Source organism: Sorex fumeus, unplaced genomic scaffold (genome assembly GCF_029834395.1).
Source record: "Sorex fumeus unplaced genomic scaffold, SorFum_2.1 ptg000025l, whole genome shotgun sequence".
NCBI lineage: Eukaryota > Metazoa > Chordata > Mammalia > Eulipotyphla > Soricidae > Sorex > Sorex fumeus.
Window position 1 is genome coordinate 1,444,855 of NW_026606082.1, and position 27,584 is coordinate 1,472,438.

Here is a 27,584-nt window from a genome sequence, read left to right on the forward strand (position 1 = left end):
GAATATGTCACAGGTAGCTTGCCAGGCTTTGCCGTGTAGGCGAGATACTCTCGGTAGCTTGCCAGGCTCTCCGAGAGAGGCAGAGGAATCGAACCCGGCTTGGCCGGGCTGGCTGCACGCAAGGCAAATGCCCTACTGCTGTGCTATCACTCCAGTCCTGACCCAAAAAGAAATTAAAATTTAAAAAAATGGTATCTGGGCCGAGTGATAGTACAGCAGGTAGGGCACTGGCCTTGCATGTGCTGATGCCTGGCACCACCAAGGGTCCACTGAGCCCACCAGAATTGATGCTTAAGCAACAGAGCCAGGAGTAAGCCCTGAGCACCACCAGGGAGACCTAAAGGTGGGGGGTGGGGGGGAAGGGAGCCAACCCCTTTAATCTTCCATCAGGTTACATGGACCGTAGCCTGCCTGGTACTTGGATCACACCTCCGTGAGAGCAGAGCTATAGAGCAAAGCCCTAGAAGCAGGCCAGGAAGATAACTCAGTGGTTAGAGTCACAGTCTTTTCATGCGACAGACCCAGGTTTGAGTTTGGCTCCAAAAGTGTTGGCCCCTGAACTGCTTGGAACGCCCCTCCATAAAAACAAAAGCAAAAACAAACAAACAAAACACCCGGAAATGAAACTAGCATGTCAAAGATAGACATGTGGGTCAGGGAGATGAGTTTTTGTGTGTGTGTGTGTGTGTGTGTGTGTCACACCCAGCAATGCACAGGGGTTACTCCTGGCTCTGCTCTCAGGAATTACCCATGGCGGTGCTCAGGGGACCATTTGGGATGCTGGGAATAGAACCTGGGTCTGCCGCGTGCAAGGCAAATGCCCTACCCGCTGTGCTATTGCCCCAGCCCCCTGGGGAGATGAGGTTAAGGACTAGTGAACATGCTTTCCATGAGGGAGGCAGCCCCCTGCTGGACTCCCGACCATCCGTCCAGGAGTGATCCCCGAGCATCACCAGGAGCCCTAAACAGAAGGGAATGAAAGATGCAGGCTAACTGTGAAACTGTATAGGTAACACTCTCCTTCCTCCACCCCTTCTCTGTAATTGGCTTGATGCATCACACACACATGGTGTTTTTCCCCCCTTGGGGTAGGGCCACACCTGGCGGTGCTCAGGGGTGACTCCTGGCTCTGCACTCAGGAATCACTCCTGGTGGTGCTCAGGGGACCATCTGGGATGCTGAGGGTGATCAGCACGTGCAAGGCATGCGGTACCCTACCTAACTCCAGCACCATCCTCCACTCTTTCTGTTCATTTCTTTTTATCTGGTTGCTTTGGGCAGTGTCTCCGGAACAATGCCAAAGAGGATGACAAAAGACATTTAAAGAAACAAAATAGGCGTGCGTCTATGTTTACTGCTGAGAACAGAGCTGACTTTAAAAAGTTTGCTCAGGGGGTCAGGGAGATAGTGCCGCAGACAGGGCATTTGCTTTGCGCACGGCCGACCTGACTTCAATCCTAGACATCTCACATGGTCCCCCAAGCACTGCCAGAAATAATTCCTGAGTGCAGAACCAGGAGTGACCCCTGAGCATTGCCGGGTGTGATCCAAAAAGCAAAAAAAAAAGAAAGGCTTGCTCTGAGGGTGGCCTGTAAGCTCAGTTGATTAGAGGGTCGTCATACTAATAGAAGCTTTTATGGTATTAAGGTTTTTTTGGGTATATTTAGGTTTGGTTTGGTTTTGGAGCCAAACTCTACTGTACACGGGGCTTACTCCTAGCTCTGTGCTCAAGGATCACTCCTGGCAGACTTGGGACCCTATGTGGTGTCAGGGATTGAACCCAAGTTGGCTACGTACAAGTGCTCTACCCACTGTACTACCGCTCCAGTTCCAATAAGTTTATATTTTTGATGAATATAATTTTTAAGAAAAAAACTGAAATTTAGCACACTTTTTCAGAATCAATGGCAGTGAGTAATTTTTTTTATTCTTGATCTCTTAATAGGACAAATCTATTCATTAACAGTTTCCTAATATTGTTTCCTAGAATAATCTCTCTCAGTTGTAAAACTAATGTAAACTATGATGCATAATCCTGGTTTGCTTCTGTGTCACCACATTTGGGGGGGTTTGTTGTTGGAATCACACACAGCAGTGCTCAGGTCTTACTTTTGGCTCTGTGCTCAGGAGCACTCCTTGCGGGACCTGGGCACCATATGGGGTGTCGGGGATCGAACCTGGATCAGCATCTTGCAAGGCAGACAATTTATCCGCTGCACGATCACTCACCCTGGAGGCCCCCCAGGTCTGACTGCTCTTATGCTCGAAGCCAGTTCCATCATCTCAGAAAGTTTTATTCGAGTGTTGGTAGAGGGACTTGCTCATTTCAGCTCTGGGTGACTTAAAATGCTTCGAAATCTGAGGTTAACTCCACAGTCCAGGTTCTCCTCGATTTTGGGTTCTGTTTTGTGGCCACACCTGGCAGTGCTTAGGGCTTCCTCCTGGCCCCGCACTTAGGGATCACTCCTGGGGGCTGGGCACTGTGTGTGGTACCAGGGACTGAGCCTGGATCTGCTGCTAATCACCTTCACATCTCTGCGGCCCCGGTGCCCGACTCTTCATCAGACTCTGCCCCTTTCCTTTTGCAAGTCTCCGCAGGTGATTCTGGGCTGGTGAACTCCGGACGCTTTGCGGGGAGGTGTGCGTTCGGAGAGTGTCTGGAAGCTGTATCCTCCTTCTCTCTGCCTTTTGCATCTCTTCCAGCTGGTAAAAATCAGATACTTTTATAATAAACCTGTTAATTTTTTTCTTTTTGGGTCACACCCAGCAATGCTCAGTGAGTGACTCCTGGCTCTGCACTCAGGAATTACTCCTGGCGGTGCTCAGGGGACCATATGGGATGCTGGGAATCGAACCTGGGTCGACGCGTGCAAGGCAAACGCCCTACCTGTTGTGCTATCGCTCCAGCTCCTAAACCTGTTAATTTTTTTTTTCTTTTTGGGTCACACCCGGCGATGCACAGGGGTTACTCCTGGCTCTACACTCAGGAATTACTTCTGGAGTGCTCGGGGGACCATATGGGATGCTGGGAATTGAACCTAGGTTGTCCGCATTCAAGACAAACACCCTACCTGCGGTGCTATCGCTCCAGCCCCTAAATTTTTTTTTAATGAACTAGGTAAAAGGTAACAGTGGTACTAGAATGGAAAGACTGTACCAACAAACGCCAGTCTGAAGCTCCTGCCCTTGGGCTGGGGTGACGTACTCTCACCCACAAGCTCTTCTTACATCTCTTTGGGCAGCTGGTCCTGCAGGGTTCAGGACTGGGCGGCTGGATGTCTGGGGTCTGGGGCAGGGTCTTTGCTTTTTCCTCTGCAGAGATCAGGCATATGTGGGTGGGTACAGCCTCAGACTTTACCTCAAGCTCCAGCTCGCTTCCAATTTACCCGGGACTCACCCAAGGATTGCTAACAAGTGGATTTTTTTCTTTTCTTTTCTTTTTAATTCGGCTTTGTTGTGTTCTGGCTTCTAATGATTGTCCTGTTAATGCTAATGAGGCCAGAAGCTCCCGGCGCTGACATTGTGCTTGGCACAGTTCCAAGTGCTTTCCCGGGGGCTTCCTTCAAACCAGGATGGGGGGATTATTCCATGTTACCGACAAGAAACGTGCACACTCAGCCCGGGAGAGATTAGGGGCGGCCCCGGGGCTGTCAACCAGAAGCGGGCCGACGGGCCGGCTCCTATCTGGATCTTGATCCCCGCGCTTCCCCAGCCCGAGACACGGCAGAAAAAGATTTCAAGTGGGAATATTGGAGAGGCTGGAGTATCACTGCATCTCCATGGTGGTTTTCGGCTTCTGAGAGCAGCGGGTGGTCTAGCCCGTTCGGCTAGGGAGGGGGCCATCTGGTGATTGTGTGCTTCTTAAGCTTTTTATTCTAGAAATGTTCAAAAAAAGTAGCAAAAAGTTGAGGAGGCTGGAGATAGTCACTCGCATGCAGCTGACACCTCCCCCCACCTCTGTTTCAATCCCCAGAGACCCCTATGGTTTTAGTATCCGAAAAACCCTAAAACCCTAAAAACCAGACGGAAAAAAGGGGGGGGAAATACAAAGTAAACAGAGGCGCAGACTCAATCTCTCCTACACCCGTCTTCCGAAGTCGCTACCCGCCTGCGCTCTTCCTGCGACAGACCCACTCTCCATCCCTCTCCTCCCCCATCTGGCGATCTTTTGTTGTTCTTTTGTTGTTCAGGGGCCATACCAGGTGGTAGTCTAGGGGAGTTACTCCCAGCTTGGTGCTCGGGCAGTGCTAGGAATCGAACCCAGGATTCCTGCCTGCGAGGTCTGTGCTCCAGGCCTTTGAACCATCTCCCTGCCTCTGTGGTTCTTCTTGTTAAAATGATTCGCATGCATGAAAGGGAATGAAAGCTTGAGAATGTCTCTTGACAAACAGACCCAGCTAGGAAGGCACAGCCCGGTTCCACGGCTCCAGAAATGTCCGTTAGTAGACAGTACCTCTATTACACACGCACACACACACACACACGTATGCACACGCGCACACACATGCATACACACAGGCACACGCTATCCATGCACACGCGTGCACACACACACGAGCGTATACACACGTACACACATGCACACACACGCATGCACACACGTGCATACACACACACACACACACTCACACACACTCAAACACGCCCGCGGCACCCCCACCGGCCAGCCTGCACTCGTTCCCATTTTTCACCGTCGATTCTTTTGGCTTGTCCTAGAATTTCATAGAAACGGACTCCACGGCATGTGCTCCTTTGTGCCCGAGTCCTTTCACTCTGCCGAATGTCTGTGGGCACCATCATGTCACTGGGCGTCGCAGCCGTTCCTCTGTACCACAGCCCCCTCCCCATTGTCCGCCGGCCTCTCCATTGTCCCTTTCCATTCTGCCCGTGATAGGAATTTGGATTGTTTCCAAGGCGGGGGAGCCTGTGAATAACGTTGATCTAAACCTCCGTGTTCCAGTCGTCCGCGGGCAGCTGTTTACATGTCTCTTATGTAAATACCCAGGAGTGGAATGGGTGGATCACGGGGAGGGCATGGGGAGCTTCATTAGGGTCTGCCAGGCGCTCCCGAAGCCACTCCGACGCTTTACATTCCTGCCAGAAGTGGGTGCTGGCTCTTGTCGGACCTCCTGCCTATACTTCCCTGAGGCCTGAGCGGGCGGCCCATCTTCCTGAGTAGATCCAGACCAGCCGTCCACCTGCCTTTAGCAGGGGTGCCCTGGAGTCTGTGTCCTGATTCTATTTTTTTTTTTTATGTAGGAGTACTGCTATTTATTCAGCCGTCGATTAGGCTGATTGAATTGGGCATGAACTCCACTGTGGCCTGAGTCTTTTGAGTCTTTCCTTCTTGTGATTGTTCTGGTCACTGTTCTGGATACAGACCCTTCGCGGGTATGTCTTTCTGCCATTCAGGCTCGCTTGTTGCGTCTTTTTGGGTCACACCCGGCGATGCTCAAGGGTTGCTCCTGGCTCTGCACTCAGGAATTACTCCTGGTGGTGCTCGGGGGACCCTAGGGATGCTGGGGATTGAACCCGGGTCGGCCGCGTGCGAGGCCAACGCCCGACCCACTGTGCTATTGCTCCAGCCCCTGTTTGCAAAGTCTTTTGATGAGAAGATATTGATTTGATTCGTTAGAATTCTTGTTTTAAAATTCTTCTTATTTGAATTTGGGAGTCATGCCCAGTGGTGCTTGGGGGCCACTCCTGGTTCTGTACTTAGGGGCTTCACCCTGGTGGTGCTCAGGGAATCCTCAGTGATGCTGAGGGTCAAATCCAGACTTTCCGCATGCAAAGTGTATATTTGAGCTCTTTGAGATATCTCTCTGGCCTATTTTTTTCATAGCCATTTTTGTTCCAACTTTATCATGGCTTATTTTTATTTTTATTTTTTTATTTATTTATTTTTGAATCATCATGAGAACAGTCACAAAGCTTTCAGATTTAAGTTTCGGTCATACAATGATCAAACACCCATCCCTTTACCAGTGCACATGTTCCACCACCAAGAACCTCAGTATACCCCCTACCCCACCCCTCCCTGCGGCCTGTGTGGCAGATGATTTCCACTTGACTCTCTCTCTACTTTGATTACATTCAATTTTTCAACAGAAGACCCACTATTATTATTTGGAATTTCCCCCCAACTATCAGACCTGCTGAAAAGTCATCATTAGATAATTTGTTTTCTATTGCTGATAATGAAGAGCATATGATTTTGGATTTCTTGTATTTTAGTAATCCAGTCCAGAGGCATTTCTGCCAGAAGCCACTGGGTTCCCAGAGTGGTGTGTGCGCCTCTGGGATCACGGCCGTTCAGGAGAGGAGGAGCCCTTCGTGGGCAGCAACTCGGGGTCTGGTCCAGGCGGGGGGAAGGTCATAGCTATTTCTTTTTAAATTAAAAATTATTATCTTACTGGGGCTACAGAGATAGTGCAATGGGAAAGGTGCTTGCCTTGTACGCAGCCAAACCGGGTTCGAGGTACAGGGAAATCTGTTTACCAACAGACTTCCTGCTTCTCTGGGTGAAAAATTGTTCTTCCTGGTCTCTGGGTCTCCACTGATCCCTCCAGCCCTCACTGCACAGGCCACGCTGTTCCCTGCCCCTTCTTGGCACCAGAGGGGGACTCTTCTACCCTGTTCATCCTACGGCCTTCATCCTCCTGGGGTCCCCTGCATACCGTGCCCAGGCCCTGAGAACTAAAAGTACTATCTCAAGGTCCCTCATTCCCTAAACACAGAATTTCCCCTTCTCTATGGTTTGGCGTGTATTATACGTGTAGTGTGAGATAAGTGTTGAAAAATTTTTCCTATGGATGTCTAATGTTTCCTTCACTATTTCTTTGATGAAAGAGATTTGCCTCTTCTGCACTGAAATCTTTTTGGGGGCAGGTAGAGGGCCACACTGGCAATACTCAGGACATACCCCTGGCTCTGTGCTCAGGGAGCACTTCTGGTGGTGTTTGGTGGACCATATGCGATGCGGGGGATCGAACCAAAAATTTTTTGAGGCTAGGTGATCTCTTTTTTTCTTTTTCTTTTTGGGTCACACCCGGCAATGCACAGGGGTTACTCCTGGCTCTGCACTCAGGAGTTACTCCTGGCAGTGCTCAGGGGACCATATGGGATGCTGGGAATCGAACTGGGGTCGGCCACGTGAAGAGCAAATTCCTTACCCGCTGTGCTATCGCTCCAGCCTCTAGGTGATCTCTTTTGAGATGTGCTTACGGGTCTCTGGATCAAGGCCGGTAGATGAGCTTACATGGTGGGATGTGGCCGGGGCTCCCGGAAGTACAGGGAGGTGGGGGGAGGTCGCCCTGACTCTGAGAAGGCCAGGAGTTTTCATCCAAAACAAAAGTCCAGTGTCCCTGAGATTTTTGTCAGGTTAGCATCTCTGTGGAGGTCAGTGGACTTTGGATGGGGGGGGGGGGGCGGATTTGGTCGCCCCCTCCGGGGATGGCTGCACTGAATTCTTTAATGTCGTTTCATCCTATAGCTTAGTATTTCGTCCTCAAGATTGTTTTGGCCAATCTAGGACTTTACATTCGTGCTGGTTGCCAACATGGACCAGATTCCAGTTCGCCCTTCAGTACCTGCTTGTCCTGACTGGGCTCCTTAAGCATTTCTGCACAGGGAAGTGTGACGTTAATTTTTGTCCTTAGAGGGCAGTAAAGGAGCATTGCAATTGCGGGGGCTTGGTTTCTTTTTTCTTCCTTCTTCTTCTCTCCTCCTCCTCCGTCTTCTCCTTCTCCTTCTTTTCCTCTTTGTTCTTCTCCTCCTCCTTCCCCTTCATTCCTCCTCCTCTTCCTCCTCTCCTTCCTCTCTTTCCTTCTTCCTCTTTTCTTCTCTTCCTTCTCCCTCCTTCCTCCTCCTTCCTCTTCCTCTTTTCTTCCTCTTCTTCCTTCTCTTATTCCTTCTCCTCTTTCTCCTCCTCCTCCTCCTCCTCCCCCTCCCCCTGAAGGAGACAAGCCCTAAGTGTCTGCCCGGAGCAGAGTCCCTTGGTGACCTTTGAGTCCTGCCAGGGCCAAGTGACCATCTTCCAGACACAGCCATCGTGCGTCCCCAAGCTCCCATTTCAGCAGCATCCCTAACAGTGGTGATCTGAGTCCCTTTGCTCACTGGGGCCCTAGTGGGCTCTTCTGCTGCCTGGTGACACGAACTGGCTCAGATCCAAACCTGGTGACCCACAGCTCTCTTGCTGCAGCTGCACCTTCTCCAGTGAGTTCTAAAAGTCTGCACGTATACATTTCCTTGAGTACAAAAATTTCTCTCTCCTGCCAGATTCACTTGCAGAGTTCATCTCGTCAAGACTCCTTTGGGTATACGGTGGCCAGGAAAGCAGGCGCTGAGGTCATGCAGATTCAGACCCTGGCAATCGCGTCTTGCTTTTTCCATTATAGCCGGCAAAAGAACTAGTTGATCACTGGGAGATCAAGGCAGCTGGGATAGAGAAGGGATCACTAAGTCAGTGATGGCTGTAGGCATCACTCGGGATGGGAGATGTTTGCTGAAAGTAGATAAAGGACCAAACGTGATGGCCTCTCAGTATCTGTATTGCAAACCATAATGCCCAAAAGTAGAGAGAGAGAGAGTGTGTGGGGGAAATTGTCGGCCATGGAGGCAGGGGGAGGATGGGAAAGGTGGGGCGGGATACTGGGGACACTGGTGGTGGAGAATGTGCCCTGGTGGAGGGATGGGTGTTGGATCATTGTATGACTGAAATTCATACATGAAAGCTTTGTAACTGTGTCTCACGGTGATTCACCAAAAGGAAGGAAGAAAGAAAGAAAGAAAGAAAGAAAGAAAGAAAGAAAGAGTTGAATAAATGACCTGCTGAACCCTGGTTCTGTTCCTGCAGAAGGAAGAGGTGAGGAGGAAGCACATTCGGCTGCACATGGAAGGCACGCTCACAGCTCGGGACAAGGTCGGGGTGCAGGATTTCGTGCTGCTGGACGCGCACACCAGCGAGTCTGCTTTTCTGGACAATCTGCGCAAGCGTTTCAGAGAGAATCTCATCTATGTAATGGAACCCCGGGTTCAGCTATTCTCACCCCCCCAATGGTTCCCCTCTCTGTCCCTCAGCCCTAATGCCAGCAAGCAGTGCCACTCCATTAGGTCAGTTCTTACAGGGAGGTTTGAGGGGCGACTGACAGATCTGCCTCGACCCTGTTTACTAAGGTCTTTGTGATGGCCGGGAACAGAGACCAGCTTACAGGGCTGAAGCCACAAAAGGGGTCTCTCCATCTGTATAGCTGTAGGGTCCCCCAATAGACACAGAGTCTTAGGTGATACCTTAAAAACTCCGTGCCATATCTCTGCCTTTTGTGATCGTTTCCATCCAGGGTGGCTTCTCTTTAGGGAACAAGCTGGTAGAAACAGCAGGAACAGTCAAACACCCACCAGCAGAAACTGCCCAAGATCCATCCATTGAGGGCCAATACTGAGCTTAGAGCAAGCTGGTCCAGGTGTGGGCAGGCTCTGATTGGCTCCCCGTGGGTCAGGTGCCTCTCTCTGAACCAACCCCGGTAGCTAGAGATAGCGGGTATTCTGATTGGCCAGATGATTTACCCCAGAAGTTGGGGGTGAGGTTAGGAGCAGCTGTCCAGTCACCATGTGGACTGAGACCCAGAAGAGGTTCCTCAAAGTAATCCATTGGAAATGGCAATAAGGGGCTGGAGTGATAGCACAGCAGTAGGGCATCTTCCTTGCACACAGCTGACCCGGGTTCGATTCCCAGCATCCCATATGGTCCCCTGAGCAACGCCAGGAGTAATTCCTGAGTGCAGAGCCAGGATTAACCCCTGTGCATCGCGGGGTGTGACCCAAAAAGAAAAAGAAAAAGGCAATAGATGCCATGCAGGGAAAAAAGGGAAAAATGAGATTGACCAACTCTTTCCTGTCTTTCTTTCTTTCTTTCTTTCTTTCTTTCTTTCTTTCTTTCTTGATTTTTTTGGGTCACACCTAGCGACGCACAGGAGTTACTCCTGGTTCACGCACTCAGGAATCACTCCTGGCGGTGCTAGGGGGACCACATGGGATGCTGGGAATTGAACCTGGGTCGGCCATGTGCAAGGCAAATGCCCTCCCTGCTGTGCTATTGCTCCAGCCCCTTCCTTCTGTCATTCTTTAAGGGGTCAAGTGCTGACCATGCCCAGCACCAAGTGGCCCAAGAGATCTTGGGGAACCAACAGATTACGGTGTTCCCCTCTGAACACTTTCCCTTTTACGGAATCTCTCAGGGCAGGCGTGACGTGTGTTTCTAGAGAAGTAGCCATGATCCCAGCAGTCACTGAGTTTGGTCCCCTCCCTCGGACATCACTTCTTAGCATTTTCCATCACTGCCTACCTCACTGGCCTCTGAGAGGCCAACAAGATGCGCCTCTTGTTTCTGCAGCCCAGGGCACCCTTGCTGCTGAGTATTTTTTTTTTTGACTTGCTCCTTATTCTTCAAATCTGGGCCCAGTGGTTACTTCCTGAGGGAGGCGTTTCCTGAGCCTTCTTGGCGGGGTGGTGTTCAGTTGCTCCAGGCCTCCTGTCATCCCTCTCTTAGCGCACATCTCTCACAAAGGCAGTTTTTTTTTTCTTTTTGGGTCACACTTGGCAATGCAGAGGGGTTACTCCTGGCTCTGCACTCAGGAATTACTCCTGGCAGTGCTCAGGGGACCATATGGGATGCTGGGAATTGAACCCTGTTTGGCCGCGTGCCAGACAAACACCCTACCCCCGGTGCTATCACTCCAGCCCCATGAAAGCAGTCTTGATCCCCTGGTTGGCTCCTTGGTTGGGCCCTCCCCTCCGTGTAAGTTCCATGTTGACAGAGACCCCACTGGTTTTATGTATCATGTGATCTCTCCCGCATTGAATAAAGATGTGATGCTGCTATTAGGCGGGCTACGCTGGTGCCACTGTGGAATCCCTCACTAGTTCCTTGGTCCATCCCTCTAGACGTATATCGGGACTCTCCTTGTGTCCGTGAACCCATACCAGGAACTCGGGATCTACACAGTGAGCCAGATGGAACTTTATCAAGGCGTCAATTTCTTTGAACTGCCTCCACATGTGTAAGTGACGCATCAGGTCATTGATCCTGCATGTTTCTGTCTTCCCGCTCTCTGTGCTTCCCCCTACCCCATCCATCCATTCACCCATCTATCCGTCCGTCTAGCCACTTATGTGCCTGGTTAGTCATCTTTCCACCCACCACATACCCAAATTCTTTTTTTGAACTATTTTTTAAAATTTTGTTTTCCCCTTCCACTGGATAAACACGGTGGTTTACAAAGTTGCTTATGGTGATTCATTACAGGCATTGACAAAAAACCCACATTGAAATATAGCAACATTAATTCCACCACCATTGACCTTCCCACCACCATTATCTCCAATTTTCCCAACCACCCCTTAAGCCCACCCCCATTGTAGGACCTCGATAATTGATTTTATATTGCGTGTTATCAATAATTTGCTAAAAGAATTTGCCAAAAACAAATGTTTCCTTGGAAGAAAGCAAGTGAAGATTGTTGTATCTTACCATGGAGCCATTAAGCCGGTGTATAAGAGTTTACTAAGATGTTCCAGGTTAAGCCCTGTGTTTAGATTTTGTTCATTGAGATTACATCCCATCCAATCTGGTGTGTTGCTCCTGGTCTCAGTGTTGTAGAGTTTGAGATGAGTTTAAACCTCCAGGAAGTCTAAAATTTTTAATGGGGTGGTATGCTGCTTACCCTTTCTTTCTTTCTTTCTTTCTTTCTTTCTTTCTTTCTTTCGTTTTTATTTTTTTATTAGTGAGACACCATGAGGTACAGTTGTAGACTTACAAATTTTGTGCTTGGGTTTCAATTATTTTTTCATTTTCATTTCATTACATCATCCTGTTATTCGTCGATTGCCTCGAGCAGGCCCCAGTAACGTCTCTTTCATCCTAGCCCTGAGATTATATTCAAGGCTCTTTAGGAGAATGAGACCCATCATTGTTACTGGTATTTGGCATATTTGGTACGCCATGGGGAGTTTGCCAGACTCTGCCCTGTAGGTTTCAATTATACAATGATCAAGTACCCATCCCTCCACCAGTTCCCATTTCCCACCACCACGGATCCCAGTATCCCTCCCACCCCCCAACCCCCCCATCCCACCCTGCCTCTGTGGCAGGGCATTCCCCTCTGTTCTCTCTCTCTTTTTGTTACCCAGATTCTTGATACATACTAATTAGATCCTATACGTCACTTAAATTCCTCCCTCTGCCCCAGTGCTTAATCTTGGGGATTGAGCCCAAGACCTCACACCGGTGAAGGCTGATCTCTACCACTGAACTGTCTCTATGGCCCTGGACCTCACTCCAATGGCCGCCTTCTTATGGAACAAGGCATTCGAAGCCATAGACAACTTCAGATCATTGTCACATCTTGGCATCTCCATGAGAGGTGGAATCTGTGTTACTACTGAGAGATGAGAGTTAGGGTGTGGTTCAAAAGGTGTCTGGGACTGTCTACTTTCTGCTGGTGCCTGAATATTCCAGTCATTCAAGAGATGAACCTTGGTAGAAAGTTACCAGGGCAGCTGGAGAGACATAGTACGGCAGATCGGGCACTTGCCCTGCACGCGGCCGACCTGGGTTCAATCCCCAGCTTTCCACATGGTCCCCCGAGCACCGCCAGGAGTGATTTCTGAGTCCAGATCCAGGAGTAACCCCTGAGCATAGCTGGGTGTGATCCAAAAAGCCTAAATAAATAAATAAATAAATAAAAGAAAGTTAGCCGTGACGTATTCCATATGACAAACACAGTAACAAGACTCACAATGTTACTGGGCCTGCTTGAGCAAATTGATGAACAACAGGAGGACAGTGACAGTGACAGTGACCAGGGCCGTAGACCCCTCAGACGCTCAGGTCTATAGGCACAAAGACTTTGCTGAATTTTGAAATTCTCCTTTCTCGTTAATAATTCTGGGTTAATATTTGGGTTTCCACTTATCTTTCTTGGTGACACAGTCATTCCACTTCACAATACACTTATGAACCTTTCTTTCTTTTTTTTTTTTTTTTTTTTTTTGCTTTTTGGGTCACACCCGGCGATGCTCAGGGGTTACTCCTGGCTCATGCACTCAGGAATTACTCCTGGTGGCGCTCAGGGGACCATATGGGATGCTGGGAATCGAACCCGGGTTGGCCGCGTGCAAGGCAAACACCCTACCCGCTGTGCTATCTCGCCAGCCCCAGTTATGAACCTTTCTGCATTACCACCACCAGCAGCGCCTGAAGCGATTGCCTTTCAAACTCTTACCACATGCTAAGGTTATACTCCAGGGAGACCTTCACGCTTGGGTTTCTAATCTGGGAGGAAAAGCTCTTAGAATAAGTTTCTTGCTTTGCTTTTGCATTGCTCTGTGTTAGTCCTGGCTCTGCCCTCAGAAATTTCTCCTGGTAGTGCTTGGGGGACCACATAGGAAAACGGGAATTGAACCCAGGTTAGCCGCGTACGAGGCAAGTGCCCCAGCTGTTGTCCTATCACTCCAGCGCCTCTTACATTTTAACTCTTGTCTGGAAGAGGTCACAGAAACTTTAAAATCGTCCCTCTCTGTGCACGTTTAGTGTCCTAAATTTTGGAGGAGAGAGAAACATGGGATCGTATTTTATCAAATCATTTAACACACAGTATCATTTCTACCTGCAGTTACTGCAACATCTCTTGGGTATAACTTAGTATTCGACTTATAGAGAATTATTGACAGCACAGCAGGTAGGGCATTTGCCTTGCATGCAACCAACGTGGCCGACCTGAGTTCGATTCCTCCGCCCCTCTCGGAGAGCCCGGCAAGCTACCAAGAGTATCTCGCCCTCACGGCAAAGCCTGGCAAGCTCCCCGTGACGTATTCGATATGCCAAACACAGTAACAAGTGTCACAATGGAGACGTTACTGAACCTGCTCGAGCAAATCGATGAACAACGAGGGGACAGTGACAGTGATCGACAGTCAAAATAGAGGGTGCTTGCCCTGCACTGGGCAACCCAACTTCGATCCCCAGTACCCCATATTCATTCCCAAGCCGACCAGAAGTGAGCCCTGAATGCAGAACCAGGAGTAAGCTCTGAGCACAGCCAGTGTGGACCAAAACCTAAAAAACAAACAAAAACAATGACTTGCACACAACTGACCGAGGTTTAATCCCCAGCACCCTACATGGTTCCCTGAGCCTACCAGGAGTGACCCCTGAGCACAGAGCCGGGAGTAAGGCCTGAGCATCTCTGCGTATGGCCCAACTGCCCCCCCCCCATTGATTTGGTAGATAAAATAGTTCTCATGACTACCCAAGTTATTGATTAATTCTTCTGCTATTGGGGTTCTGCTGTCTAGTGGAATTTACGTGTGACCCTGCGGAGTGCTCCTGGCTCTTGGCAGGGAGGCCCCTCGTCCTTCCATCCCGTGGCAGTCACGCCAAGGGAAGTGTCCCGGAAGCCACTTCCCTCCCCTCCCGCGCCCTCCCCGCTCCTCCAGGTACGCCATAGCCGACAACGCCTACCGCATGATGTGCTCGGAGCTGAACAACCACTTCATCCTCATTTCCGGAGAAAGCGGCGCAGGCAAGACGGAGGCCTCCAAGAAGATCCTCCAGTATTTCGCAGTGACCTGCCCCATGACCGAGTCACTGCAGACTGCCCGCGATAGACTGTTACTCTCCAACCCGGTGCTGGAGGTGGGCGCTCCTGGGAGTCCCCGGAGGAGTCGGGGGCCAGTGCTGGGGAGGCTGCTGGGAGGTTCGTGCCTGGGAGCTGAGGAGGGGGTCTCTCGGGAATGCTGTGGTAACTTACGGGGCCTGGAAACTCCACGGTCCTGGATGCTAGCATGGCAGCCACACGGCAGGTCCCTTTGTGCCCGGGTCCCTGCTCCCCGTCTGTGGACTGGCTCTAGTCAGAGGACCTGCCTCGCAGCAGGCTTTTGAGGGTTAGATGAGAGGCAGGCACAAGAAAGCACGCAGCAGGTCAGTAAGCAGTAAGATAGTATTCTACTGGATGGAGAGAGAGGGAGAGGGAGAGGGAGGAGGGGAGGGGGAGGGGAGGGGGAGGGAGAGAGGAGAGAGGAGAGAGAGGGAGGGAGGAAGAGGGAGAGGAGAGGGAGTGGAATGGAGGAGGGAGAGGGAGAGAGAAAAAAGAGGGAGGGAGAGAGACAGAGAAGGAGAAAGGGAAGGAGAGAGAGAGAGAGAGAGAGAGAGAGAGAGAGATTTTTGGCTTTTTTTGTGGGGGGGCCCCACCTGGCACTGCTCAGGGTTTACTCCTGGCTCTGCACTCAGGAATTACTCCTGGCAGTGTTCGGGGGACCATATGGGGCATGGGGGGATTGAACCCGGGTCTGCCGTGTGAAAGGCAAACGCCCTCCCTGCCATACTATGGCTCCGGCCCCCATTGCATCCTTCCATCGAAATCACCCAGATATAAGGAGGCCTGGCGTCGAGGGCACCGGCCGCTGTGTCTTCTAGAACAGCAAGTCTCCACCCAGTGTCCGTCTCCTTGGCCCTTCCTAACCTCCTCCTCCTCCTCCACTGGATTCTGGGGAGAAGATGGTCTTCCTTCTTTATTTCAGTTTCTCTTCTTGTCCGTGGGTTACGCCCTGTTTGGCGTCAAACCCACTCTCGTTTTCACCTGCTTGTTTTTTGGCCACACCAGTCAGGGTCCAGGGTTTACTCCTGGTGGGCTCAGGGAACCCGGGTCGGCTGTATGAAAGGCAAACGCCCTCCCCAGGGTACGATCCGCGCTCTGGCTCTGGCTCCAAATCCACTGTGTTTAGTGATTCTTGCTCAGAAGCTGGGAAAGGGATTCACGCCTCGTATCTGAAGGGCCTGGTGAGCCTGAATGACAAGGACAGTTTCAGTCACCCCCCCACCCCAACTTCTTTTATTTGGATGTGCAGGGAGTTGGCTACAACCAGCTACAACCAGCTACAACCAGCTCTGTGTTTGGGGGCTGCTTCTGGCAATACCCAGAGTCCTGTGGTGCTGGGATGGCACTTGGGTCAGCCACATGCAAGGCCACGTGCCCTGGGCAAGAAAAATGGTGTGGTGGGGAGGGGAATTACCTTGCACGCAGCCAACCTGGGTTCGATCCCCTGCATCCCTTGTGGACCCCGAGCACTGCCAGGAGACATTCTTGAGTGTGGAGCCAGGAGTCATCCCTGAACACGGCCGGGTGTGACCCCAAAGCGAACCAAAATACCCGAGCAAGGCTCAGTGCCAGCGCCAGTGCCTAGCTGCCCTTCCCCCACTCTGACTCTAAGGCCTTTGGAAACGCCAAGACGCTCCGGAACGACAACTCCAGCAGATTTGGGAAGTACATGGATATCCAGTTTGATTTTAAGGTAAATTCATGTTTCGTTCCTTACCCCTGGGACCTTGTAACTTGCCAACAATAAATGCCCAGGGCTGGAGCAATAGCCCAGCGGGGAGGGCGTTTGCCTTGCATGCGGCCAACTTGGGTTCGATTCCCGGCATCCCATATGGTCCCCCGAGCACCGCCAGGAGCGATTCCTGAGTGCAGAGCCAGGAGGAACCCCTGTGCATCACCGGGTTGACCCAAAAAGGAAAAAAAAGCAATAAATGCCCATCCCCAAACACCTGGAGGGAGGAAGGGCATTTTTTCCTTTACTTCTTTTTCTTCTTCTTTTTTATTTTTTGAAGGGTGTGTACACCCAACGGTGCTCAGGGCTTACTTAGGGGACTACATGGGTGGTGCCAGCCATCAAACCGGGGTCAGCCACGTGCAAGGTCATGCCTTACCCATTGCTCTATCTTCCCAGCTCCTGGAGGGCATTTCTTGGCTAAAATGGATGAAAAATCCAGGGTTGGTGCAAATTCAGGGAAATGCAAGTGCTGAGGATCAAGAGGTCCCATTCTTTGCTTTCAGTCATGCCAGGCGCTGGCAGAGGGTCATTCCCGGGGTGGGGTGGGGGTGGGGTCCTTCTCTATGGTCTTCAGAGTAGGGGTAGTGCAGCCTGTCTGGAAACAGTGTTGGTGGGGGGTGAATCCCAATCTCTGAGGGAAATGCTGTGTGCCCAGAGATAACTTTTTTTCGGGAGGTCACTCCTGGCTCTGCACTCAGGAATTACTCCTGGCGGTGCTCGGGGAACCATATGAGATGCTGGGAGTTAAACTGGGGTTGGTTGCGTGCAAGGTAAATGCCCTCCCCGCCGTGCTATAGCTCCAGTCCCCAGAGACAATTTTAGAGACGTGCCAGTGTCCCTGTCACAGAGCTGCTGGGATGAAACAGGGCTAGACGTGGCTGCACTCCGAAAAGGACCCCGCGCCCGCTAGCAGCAGAGTGAGGCGTGATGGTCACCCAGGGCGAGCTGGCCAGTGGCAGCTGTGCCACACAACTGGGTCTTAGGGACACTGTGTGGCAGGATAAGAATGTTTCTTATAAAGCATCAGCGATCCAGGGATGGAAAGATGGGCATAGTAGCTAAGGTGCTTGCTTTGCATGTTACCAACCTGGGTTCGATCCCCAGCACCCCACTTGATCCCCTGAGTACCTCCAGGAGTAACCCCTAAGTATGGCCAGATGTGACCCATAACAACATTAACGGGGCTGGAGCAATAGCACAGCGGGGAGGGCGTTTGCCTTGCACGTGGCCAACCCAGGTTCGATCCCCAGCATCCCATATGGTCCCCCGAGCACCGCCAGGAGTAACTCCTGAGTGCAGAGCCAGGAGGAACCCTGAGCATCACCGTGTGTGACCCAAAAAGCAACAAATAAATAAATAAATAAATAAATAAAAACCACCAAACGACAATAACAAGAAGACAGTGGGATGGGCTTCACTTGTCCTTGCTGTCATTGGACTGTTTTGCAGGGCATTCCTGTCGGGGGCCACATCACCAGTTACCTGATAGAAAAGTCGCGGGTTGTCTGCCAGAACCAGGGCGAGCGGAACTTCCACATCTTCTACCAGCTCCTGGAGGGTGGGGAAGAGAGGCTGCTGGCGTGCCTGGGGCTGGAGCGGGACCCCCAGCTGTATAAGTACCTCTCACAGGTCGGAAGCACCGGATTTTGGTGCTTTGGAGTGGCGGGGCGGGGGGGAAGGAGCGTTGGGGGTGGGGGTGGGCCTTGGTTGTCTGTCCAAGAATTTTCTCAGCGTGTGTTCAGAGCTATCCTGCTGGTTTTGCGGCACTGGTTAGCAGACAGCAAACCACCTCTTTACACCTGCACGTAGGTAAGCTTGGAGATGGAATCAGTGAGTCCTGGCTGGAACGGGATTCAACTGAGGGGGTTTCGTTGGTTACGAGTGCCAGGATTCAGACTCTGGATCTCACACCCTCGAGACATTTCCTCTTCCGGTGACCAGTTCCTTGATCTCTCTCCCCCCAGCTTCCCCTCCCCCCACGCCACGCCCGACCACTTAAGCACCATGGTTTACAGAGTTGTTCCTGAGGGTCTGTTACAGGCATTCAGAATCCCAACCCCAGTCCACCACCACTGTCACCTTCCCTCCACTGTTGTCCCCAATTTTCCCATCCACCCCTCAAGCCTCCCCCTGCAGCAGGCCCACAAGCATTTCTTTCATAGTGCTTGCTATCGCTAAGTGGCTAATGGAATGATCAAAACGTACTTTTAGGGAAGAAACCTTGTGAAAATTGTTGTATTGTATCTCACCATGCGGACATTAAGACCTTGTTGGGGGGGGCGGTCACTAAGCTGTCGTTGCAAGTCAAGCCTTCTGTGCTAGCGTTTTTGTTAGTCGAGATGGGTTGGGTTCTACGTTACATCCCATCCAACCTGGGTGCTCCTACGGGATGTCAGTGTTGTATAGTTTGGAGACGTCACTCCAGAAATTCCAGAATATTTAACTGGGCAGTCTGGCCGGAGGCTTACCTGCAAGCTTTTTTAAACACCAACACGTCTGGGATCTCTCATTTAGTTGACCTGCGGTGGTATCTGGTCATTAGATTTGTGTGAGTGTGTTGCAACCCTGTGTACCACTGGTGGCTCACACTTGAATGTGTTTTCATGAACATCTGAGGCGGAGCTGGTGTCAGCAAGGTAAGCTCCTCTCTGGGGTGAAACGTAGCAATTTCCTGTGATTCTAAGGTACAACCTTGCCAAAGATTGCTGCCCAGGGGGTGGGGGTGGGGTTTCCTCTGGGTCCCCAGTCTCTGCTCTGTTCTGCTGTCCATCCTGTGTGAAGACTTTCCCCACCTTGTCGCCTGTGACCTGAGCACTGTCCACTGCAGAATGAGCAGGTAGGGTTCAAGCCTTGGACCTAGTAAAACTCACTCCTAGAACTGACTTCTCCATGCTCATTTTTGTTTGTTTGTTTGTTTTTCCCTGCGACCAGAATGTTCTGGAATGCCCAGGTCACCTGGCACTTCTCACTCTTTGCTGTCTGTCATTCAGACTTTTTTCTGTGCCGTAAGAATTTTGGGTATCTCTCTTCCCCTCCAGCCTGGCTGTGAGCCGAGTCTGAATAGGGACATCATTCGAGAAAGAAAACCAAGGTCTTCTGGGGCTGGAGTGACAGTACAGCAGATAGGGCATTTGCCTTGCACATGGCTGAACTGGGTTCGGTCCCCGGCACCCCATATGGTCCCCTGAGCACCACCAGGAGTAGTTCTTTTTTTTCTTTTTATTCATTTTAATTTATTTTTATTTTTAAAAAATTTTTATTAGTGAAACACCATGAGGTGCAGTTGTAGACTTACAAACTTTTGTGCTTGGGTTTCAGTTATACAATGACCGAGTACCCGTCCCTCCACCAGTCCCACCAGGAGTAGTTTCTGAGTGCAGAACCAGCAGTAACCCTGAGCAAATCCCGTATGTGATCCAAAAAGGCAAACAAGAAAAAAGGAAAAGAAAAGCAGGTCTATGAAATCATGCTGAAATGTAGACAGGGCTGGAGGGTATCGTGTGCAAAGCAGGGAGTCAGGGAGAACAGGACAAACCCCCGCTGACCTCACTTACCAGTGCTGGAGAGATAAGCAAGGGAGTGGACAGTATCGAATGATGACAAGTCCTTGGATTACAAAACTCAGGTTACCAAGCCGTGGGGGGGGGGGGGGGGGGGGGAGAGCAATAAAGATGTGCTTAGAGGTGGCCTGGGGGTGGGGCTGGAGGGTTTGGGCACAATGGAGGCGGACATTAATACCATAAACATGCACCCTGTGGTAGCTGTGTGACCTGAACTAGATTAAGGGGGGGGGGGCAGAGTGAGAGAGGGAGGGGAGAGAGGGAGAGGAGAGAGAGAGGTAGAGAGAGAGAGGGAGGGAGGAAGAGAGAGGGAGAGAGGAGAAAGAGGAGAGAGAAAGAAAGAAAGAGGGGCTGGAGAGATAGCACAGCGGGTAGGGCATTTGCCTTGCACGCGGCCGACCCGGGTTCGATTCCCAGCATCCCATGTGGTCCCCTGAGCACCGCCAGGAGTAACTCCTGAGTGCAGAGCCGGGAGTAGCCCCTGTGCATCGCCAGGTGTGACCCAAAAAGAAAAAAAAAAAAGAAAGAGAAAGAGACAAAGAAAGGAAGAACATCTTAGGATCAGAGCGATTTGGAGAGGGTGTTTGCTTGCACACGGCCAACCTAGATTTGATCCCCAGCACCCCACAGGGTTCCTTGACACCGCCAGGAACGATTCCTGAGTGCAGATCCGGGAGGAACCCCTGAGCTTTGCCAGGTGTGGCTGCAAAACAAACAAACAAACAAAAAAAATAAGATTTTAAAAGGGAACTTTCTGAAATGAGGATCAACACATTAACAGTTTATTAAGGTTTTTGGTGCCACACCTGGCAATGCTCAGGGGTTCCTCCCGGATCTGCCCTCAGGAATTACTCCTGGCGGTGCTTGAGGGACTATGTGGGATGCCGAGGATCGAACCCGGGTTGGCAATCGTGCAAGGCAAGCGACCTACCAGTTGTACTGTTGCTCTGGTCCTGAGGATCAATACTTTTAGTAGGGGGGGCTGGAGCACAGCGGGTGGGGCGTTTGCCTTGCACGCGGCCAAGCCGGGTTCGATTCCCAGCATCCCATAGGGTCCTTTGAGCACCGCCAGGGCTGATTCCTGAGTGCAGAGCCAGAAGGAACCCCTATGCATCGTCGGGTGTGACCCAAAAAGAAAAAAAAATACCTTTAGTAGGTCCTAGAGGAGGAGGCAGGGCTGGCAGGCCCAGAATGAGGGGACCTCCCTGTCCCATTGAGATACTCGGGAAGAGAAGGACTGGTGAAGTCAGCCGCCGGTGGTGGATGCTGGGGCTGGTGCTGGCTTCCTGCCGGTCCCGCGGGCAGCCTCCTCCTCGTCCTCGGTCCCCACCACCTGGGGGCCTGAGGCTGGAGCGAGGAGTTGGTCCCTGCAGGACAAGGAAAGTCAGGCCTTCTTGTGGCTGGGTTTCTCAGACCTACCCTCACCCTGGGGTCTCTCCAGGAACACTGGGGTCCCCACCTCTTTCTCAGATGCTGGCAAGAGCAGGTGATTGTGCTTTCCCAGGAAGCCTGCAGAGCTGTGAGCGGGAGCCCCTGGCGCCCAAAGGCCGGGCTAAGCTGGCCGCCTCCTCTCTAAAGAAGAAGGAAACCCCTGAGCCGTCCTCCAGTGGGATCTGATGGGATCTGGCAGGCTTGGGGCTGGTTGGCTCTAGTGGTCCCTCTTGGATGCAAGAAGGCGCCCGGTGGCATCCTGGATTGTGACCCACCAGCTGCGATCCACCAGTGCAGGGGATGACGTGTGTGTCTTGCTTGAGGCGGACCCCAGAGGGGGCCCCCAGGCACTGCCAGGAGTGACCCCCCCCAGGCACACACCTTTCTGTGTTATTGTCTTTGTTGATTGCACCGAGTTGGCTTCTGTGCTCTCATTGTCCCGTCTCCTTTGGTGTGCTCCTACTGGGACGTCAGTATTGTGGAATTTGGAGGTACAGCTCCAGAGATTCCAGAGCACTGAACTGGTCAGTAAGCTTCCATGGCAGTGGTTGTGGAACGAGTGTGCAGTAGCCAGAACTTCTGGCAGTATGAGGGGGAGTCGGGGGAAGGATGCTCACCCCCATTCTGTGAAGACCCCCGAGTTCTCAGCCCAAAGACTGAGAATTTTGGGCAGCTTGGCATCTCTGCAGAGCCTAGGCATGAGCCCGTGGAGCCCGGCCAGTGGCATGGAGCAGTTGTTGGGATGTGATGTGGCCACCAGGGGATTCTGTGGGGCAGGGATTTGTCCCACCCCCCCCCCCAGGGCACCCCAGAGTTTTCAGCTAGAAGACTGGGGTGTCTGTGAAGTTTTCTTATTTTCCTTTTTCTTTTCTTTGCTTTTTGGGTCACACCCAGCGATGCTCAGGGGTTCCTCCTGGCTCTGCACTCAGGAGTTACTCCTGGCGGTGCTCAGGGGACCATATAGGATGCCGAGATCCAACCTGGGTCGGCCTCGTGCAAGGCAAGCGCCCTACCTGCTGTCCTATTGCTCCAGCCCCTGTCCATGAACTTTTTCAGCTTGTTGGTTGATCTCTTCTGCGAGTCCATCAGGAGTCTGTAGAGCTGCTGGGCCCACTGACGAACTTTTGTGGTAGCAGTGGTGGGTTGTGAGGGTGGCTACTGGGGCTTCTGGTAGGATGGAGGTGAGATGGGGGGATGCCTCCTGCCCCCACTCCGAGAAGACCCCAGGGTTCTCAGCTCAGGCTTCTCTGAGTCCATCTTCTCCTGGCCCTTGGGTGAGCTGATGCTTCTCCTTTCTGCCCCAGGCCCTGCTCCCTGCCTTCTCAGTGTCTCTGGGGAAATGACCGGCACAGGTCTTGACTTGGGGGGACAGGTCCAGATGGCAGGGGCACCTCGGGGGACTCGGCATGAACACACTGGTCTCCCCACACTGCCAGGGACTTTTTGTTGGTATTTTTAGACTCTACCCGGCGGTGCTCAGGGATGACTCCTGGCTCTGTACTCAGGATCACTTCTGCTGGGCTCGAGGGACCAGGAATTGACTTGCAGTTGGTCACATGCACGGCAAATGCCCTTCCTGCTGTACATCCTTCCTGCCCCTGCCAGAGAGTTTTTATTGGTTTATTTTTTTGACAAATAATTCCATTTTTTTAAATGTAGGAGTAGCACTGTAGCACTGTCCTCCCATTGTTCATCGATTTGCTCGAGCGGGCACCAGTAATGTCTCACAACAAATTGTGAGAATTGTTGTTACTGTTTTTGGCGTGTTGAATACGTCACGGGGAGCTTGCCAGGCTCTGCCGCGCGGGCGAGATACTCTCGGTAGCTTGCCAGGCTCTCGAGTACTGCTGTTTACTCAGTCATTAATTAAGCTGATTGAATTGGACATGAACGTCACATTCCTTTTCTTGAAACTTAAAAACTTCTTTTAATTGAATATCCGTGAGAGCGACCATCACAAAACTGTTCATAATTGGGTTTCAGTCATACAATGATGCAGTTCCTGTACACGTTTCCCACCACGAATGTCCCCCGTTTCCCCCCCACCATACCCCCACGCCCCCCGACCCCCAGCCTCCCTCTCTGGGAGCTCCTTTCCTTCTTGCTCTCTGCCAGAGAGTGTTTAACGAGAGCAGCTCCTCAGGGAACCAGGAAAGCCAAGACCCTTCTGCCCTGCAGAAGCCGAATAGCAAGAAACCCCTCCTTGGGCATGTTTGTCCTGATGCCGTGGCGTTGGCACGTTTGTGACTTTAAGGCCAGCCTGGAGGTAACGGGAAAGGTTTTATCACCTCTCTGTTGTCGATCTGCCAATGTCTGTGTGCCTGAATTCCAAACTCAGGTCTCCTCGGGAGGGTCTCTGTCTCCTCCTGCAGGTGGTTGCTGGTGGTTGCTCAGAATGTCGAAATCGCGTTCAGAATTTAAGCCCTGCAATTTCTCTCCATGTTTCAACAGATGTTTTTTGAGACAAGCTCTTCTTATTTATTGAGACTGACTCTTCAAATGACGTTTCCTGCCAATAGCAGGGAATGGTCAGAAAGACAATGTGTTGCTGTTGCTTTTTGGGGTTACCCCCAGCAGTTCTCAAGACTTACTCTTGGGGCTGGAGCCATAGCACAGCGGGTAGGGCGTTTGCCTTGCACGCGGCCGACCTTGGTTCAATTCCCGGCATCCCATATAGTCCCCTGAGCACTGCCAGGAGTAACTCCTGAGTGCAGAGCCAGGAGGGATCCCTGTGCATTGCTGGGTGTGACCAAAAAGAAAAAAAAAAAAGACTTACTCTTGGCTCTGAGCTCAGGGGACCATATGGGATGCCAGGGACAAACCCAGGTTGACTGTGAGCAAGTCAAGTGCCCTCCCCACTATATTATCACTCTGGCCCAATGAAACATTTTGAGGGGGCCAGAGAGAAAGAGTACAGAGGTTAAGGTGCTTACCTTGCCTGCAGCTGATCCAAGTCCCATCCCTCGCTCCCCATATGGTCCCCTGAGCCTTGTCAGGAGTGGTCCCTGAATACAGAGCCAGGAGTAAGCCCTGAGTAACACCAGGTTGTGATCCAAAACACACACACACATCTATTTTAAAACATATTCACATAAAGAGGCATTACTACTCGAATATAACTTGGAAAATTTTCCCAGAACAGAGAGAAAATTCCAAAGAAACTTGGAAGGAAAACAAAGCAGCAATTGACAGTTATGGGCTCCATGATTGTTGGTTTTGTTTGTTTGCTAGCTTGCTTGTTTTTGCCACACCTGGCAATGCTCAGGGGTTCTCTTGGCTCTGCACTCAGGATTCACTCCTAGTGGTGTTTGGGGGACCACATGGGAAGCCGAGGATTGAGCCCAGGTGAGTGCCTACAAGGCAAGTGCCCTGCCTCTCTAGACCATGGGCTGCACAATTAGAGTAAATCTCACACACACACGTTGACAACAGTGAGCTTCCACCTGCTTACAGAGAGCGGGCTGTGATCCGGCAGCCGGTGTTCACACTTCCGGACCGTCCTTTTAATAATGCCAGCCAGTGACCCGGTTCTGTGTCCGCAGGGTCATTCTGCCAAACAGTCCTCCATCAATGATGAGGATGCCTGGAAAACTGTGTCCAACGCCTTTTCTGTGATCGATTTTACAGACGGTGACCTGGAGGTAACGGTCTTGAGGGAGGAACTCTCTGTCTCTGGGCTTGAGGGGGTGGTCCTGAGGCCCAGGAAGATGACTCGAAGGAGTGGGGCTCAGGCTTTGCATGTGGAAGCCCTGCGTTTAATCCCGGGTACCACATGGTCCCCTGAGCCCCCTGTTGGGAGTAGCCCCCTAAACCTTGCACTGGATAGCCCTGAGTAAGTGTGGATCAAAACCAAAAAAAGGGGGGGCGGTTGGGGGGAGTCCAGACAACCCTGATTTCCTGGTGATTGATTGCAGGTTGCCAAATAGAATGAATAAAAATCTTGAGTACAGTGTAGGGAGCTTGCCTTGCAAATGGTAAACCTGGGATTGATCCCCGCCACCATATACACTCCTCCAAGTCCCACCAGGAGTGATTCCTGTGTGCAGAGCTAGAAGCAAGCCCAGAACACTGCTAGGTGCGGCCCCAAATACAAACTAACAAAAAAAAAATCTTGGGGGCCCACTAATGCGCATCTCCAAAGTATATTTAATGTTGGTTTTTGGTTTGGGGACCACACCCGGTGATGCTCAAGGGTTACTCCTGGATCTGCATTCGGGATTGACTCCTGGAGGTGCTTGGGGGGGCCATATGGGATACTGGGGATCAAACTTGGGTAGATACAGAGCTTGCATAGGTACAGAAACATAGGTACACGAAGATGTACACACGTACATATGCATTTGTGTTGTGTGCTGGTATATGCTTGTATATGTGCATGTATAACTATATCTAGGACTGCAGCATTTGAACATTAAGTGGCTTACAGGTAGGTGAAGAAGACCCACCTTATTTTTCCATAGAAATGTGGGGCTGGAGTGATAGCACAGCAGGGAGGGCATTTGCCTTGCATGCAGCTGACCCGGATTCGATCCTCAGCATCCTATATGGTCCCCTGAGCACCTCCAGGAGTAATTCCTGGGTGCATGAGCCAGGAGTAGCCCCTGTGCATCGCCGGGTGTGACCCCCAAAAAAGCAAAAAAAAAAAAAATAGAAGTGTCCTGGCTGGAGAGATAGTACAGAGGTTAAAGCCTTGCATGAGCCAACCCTGGTTTGATCCCTGGCACCATACGGTTTTCTGGGAGCAGAGCCAGGGGTGGCCCCTGAAGACCCCCAAGTGTGCCCAAGAACAGATTCTCTCCCACCCCAAAAAATGTCCTGTGTTGGAGATTGCGGGTAAAACCTTCTCTGCCACCCACTGGGGGTTCTTACCCCTGTTTCCCTTTGTGCCAGAGGCCGGTTTCCGGGGAGGGCGGGGGGCTGGCCTCTTGAAGGCGCGGGCTCTCCTTCATCGTGTCTCGGCCCAGCAGCCGCCGTCTTCTCCCCTTGCCTCCCCCTGCGCCTAGAATCTCTTTGGGATCATCGCCAGTGTCCTGCACTTGGGGAACATCTGTTTCGAGGAGAGCCGCCAGGGATGTGCCACCATCCCCCACACCCATGAGATCAAGTGGATCGCCAAGGTGAGGAGCTGGCCACCTCGGGGAGCTGGGCCCTGATCGAGGCCCGTGGGGGCTGGGTGCCCCGAGCGGGAGTAGCTACCGAGCACGGGGGTGGGCAAGGGGTTTGGCAAAGGCTGGTGGATTGAGAGATCCCACCGAGGTCTGTCATGCATGAAGGCAGGGAGCAGTGAGCACCGAGAGTAGAGTACCAGAACCCCACCGGGAGTGATCCCTGAGCACCATCAGGTCTGGCCCCCAAGCCAAAAATAATGAGAAGTGGAAAAATCAAATCAGGTCACGGAATGGCACCTTGGCCTCCCCTTCTGCAGCTCCTGGGGGTCCAGCCGTCGGTCCTTCTGGACGCTCTCACCCACAGAAAGATTGAAGCCAAAACGGAAGAGGTAAAAAAAAAAACACCCATGTTGAAGGGGGCACTGCCCCTGCTATGTCCCCAGGTGACCAGGAGGGTGACCCTGATCCCAGGCCTTGGGACTGCCAGGGTCTCCTGCCTCGACCTCCCCATCACCACCAGCTCTCGTCCTCACCCTCACAGCGCTCGCCCTGCACAAGGCTCCCTCTGGCGGGACCCTGCTCCCTTCTCTCCCTCTAGTCCTCTAGGCGGCTTCTGCCTCTCCCTTTCGCCACCAGCTCTTTTGCCCAGACATGCCTCTGCCAGGCACCATAGCTCCGGGCTTGTTGAACTGGAGGGTGTTGAGCTATGTGCCAGTCATTGTGTGTTCAGAAACTCTTTTGCTGGGCCGGAGCAATAGCACAGCGGGTAGGGTGTTTGCCTTGCATGCGGCCAACCTGGGTTCGATCCCTGGCATCTCATGTGGTCCTCTGAGCGCTGCCGGGAGTAAGTCCTGAGTGCAGAGCCAGGAGGAACCCCTGAGCATCGCTGGGTGTGGCCCTCCCCCCCAAAAAAACCAACTCTTGCTGTCACCAGATATCTGGAGGCCCCCATGACAGTGGGGAAGTTCCAGCAGTGAGCCAGGGTCTAAGAAGCCAGGCCCTGGAGAACTCCCTCTCCTGTTCCTAGCGGGCAGATGCCCAAGGAAGCTGTCCCCCTCATCCCCCGCACCCTAAAGCAACCAAGTCACAGCTCAAG

The 27,584-nt window shown here is 51.8% G+C and overlaps 1 protein-coding gene across 1 annotated transcript in view; it reads left to right on the forward strand.

Moving 5' to 3' along the window:
* The first annotated feature begins 8,875 nt into the window (after positions 1-8,875).
* MYO1H (myosin IH) overlaps positions 8,876-27,584 on the forward strand; it is a 55,554-nt gene continuing 36,845 nt past the window's right edge. The window contains exons 1-8 of the mRNA XM_056114468.1: positions 8,876-9,016; positions 10,942-11,057; positions 14,494-14,692; positions 16,267-16,347; positions 17,839-18,018; positions 24,923-25,021; positions 26,384-26,497; positions 26,806-26,877. Of these exons, the coding sequence (XP_055970443.1) occupies positions 8,891-9,016; positions 10,942-11,057; positions 14,494-14,692; positions 16,267-16,347; positions 17,839-18,018; positions 24,923-25,021; positions 26,384-26,497; positions 26,806-26,877 (987 nt within the window). The 5' untranslated portion in view covers positions 8,876-8,890. The remainder of the gene's footprint in view (positions 9,017-10,941; positions 11,058-14,493; positions 14,693-16,266; positions 16,348-17,838; positions 18,019-24,922; positions 25,022-26,383; positions 26,498-26,805; positions 26,878-27,584) is intronic.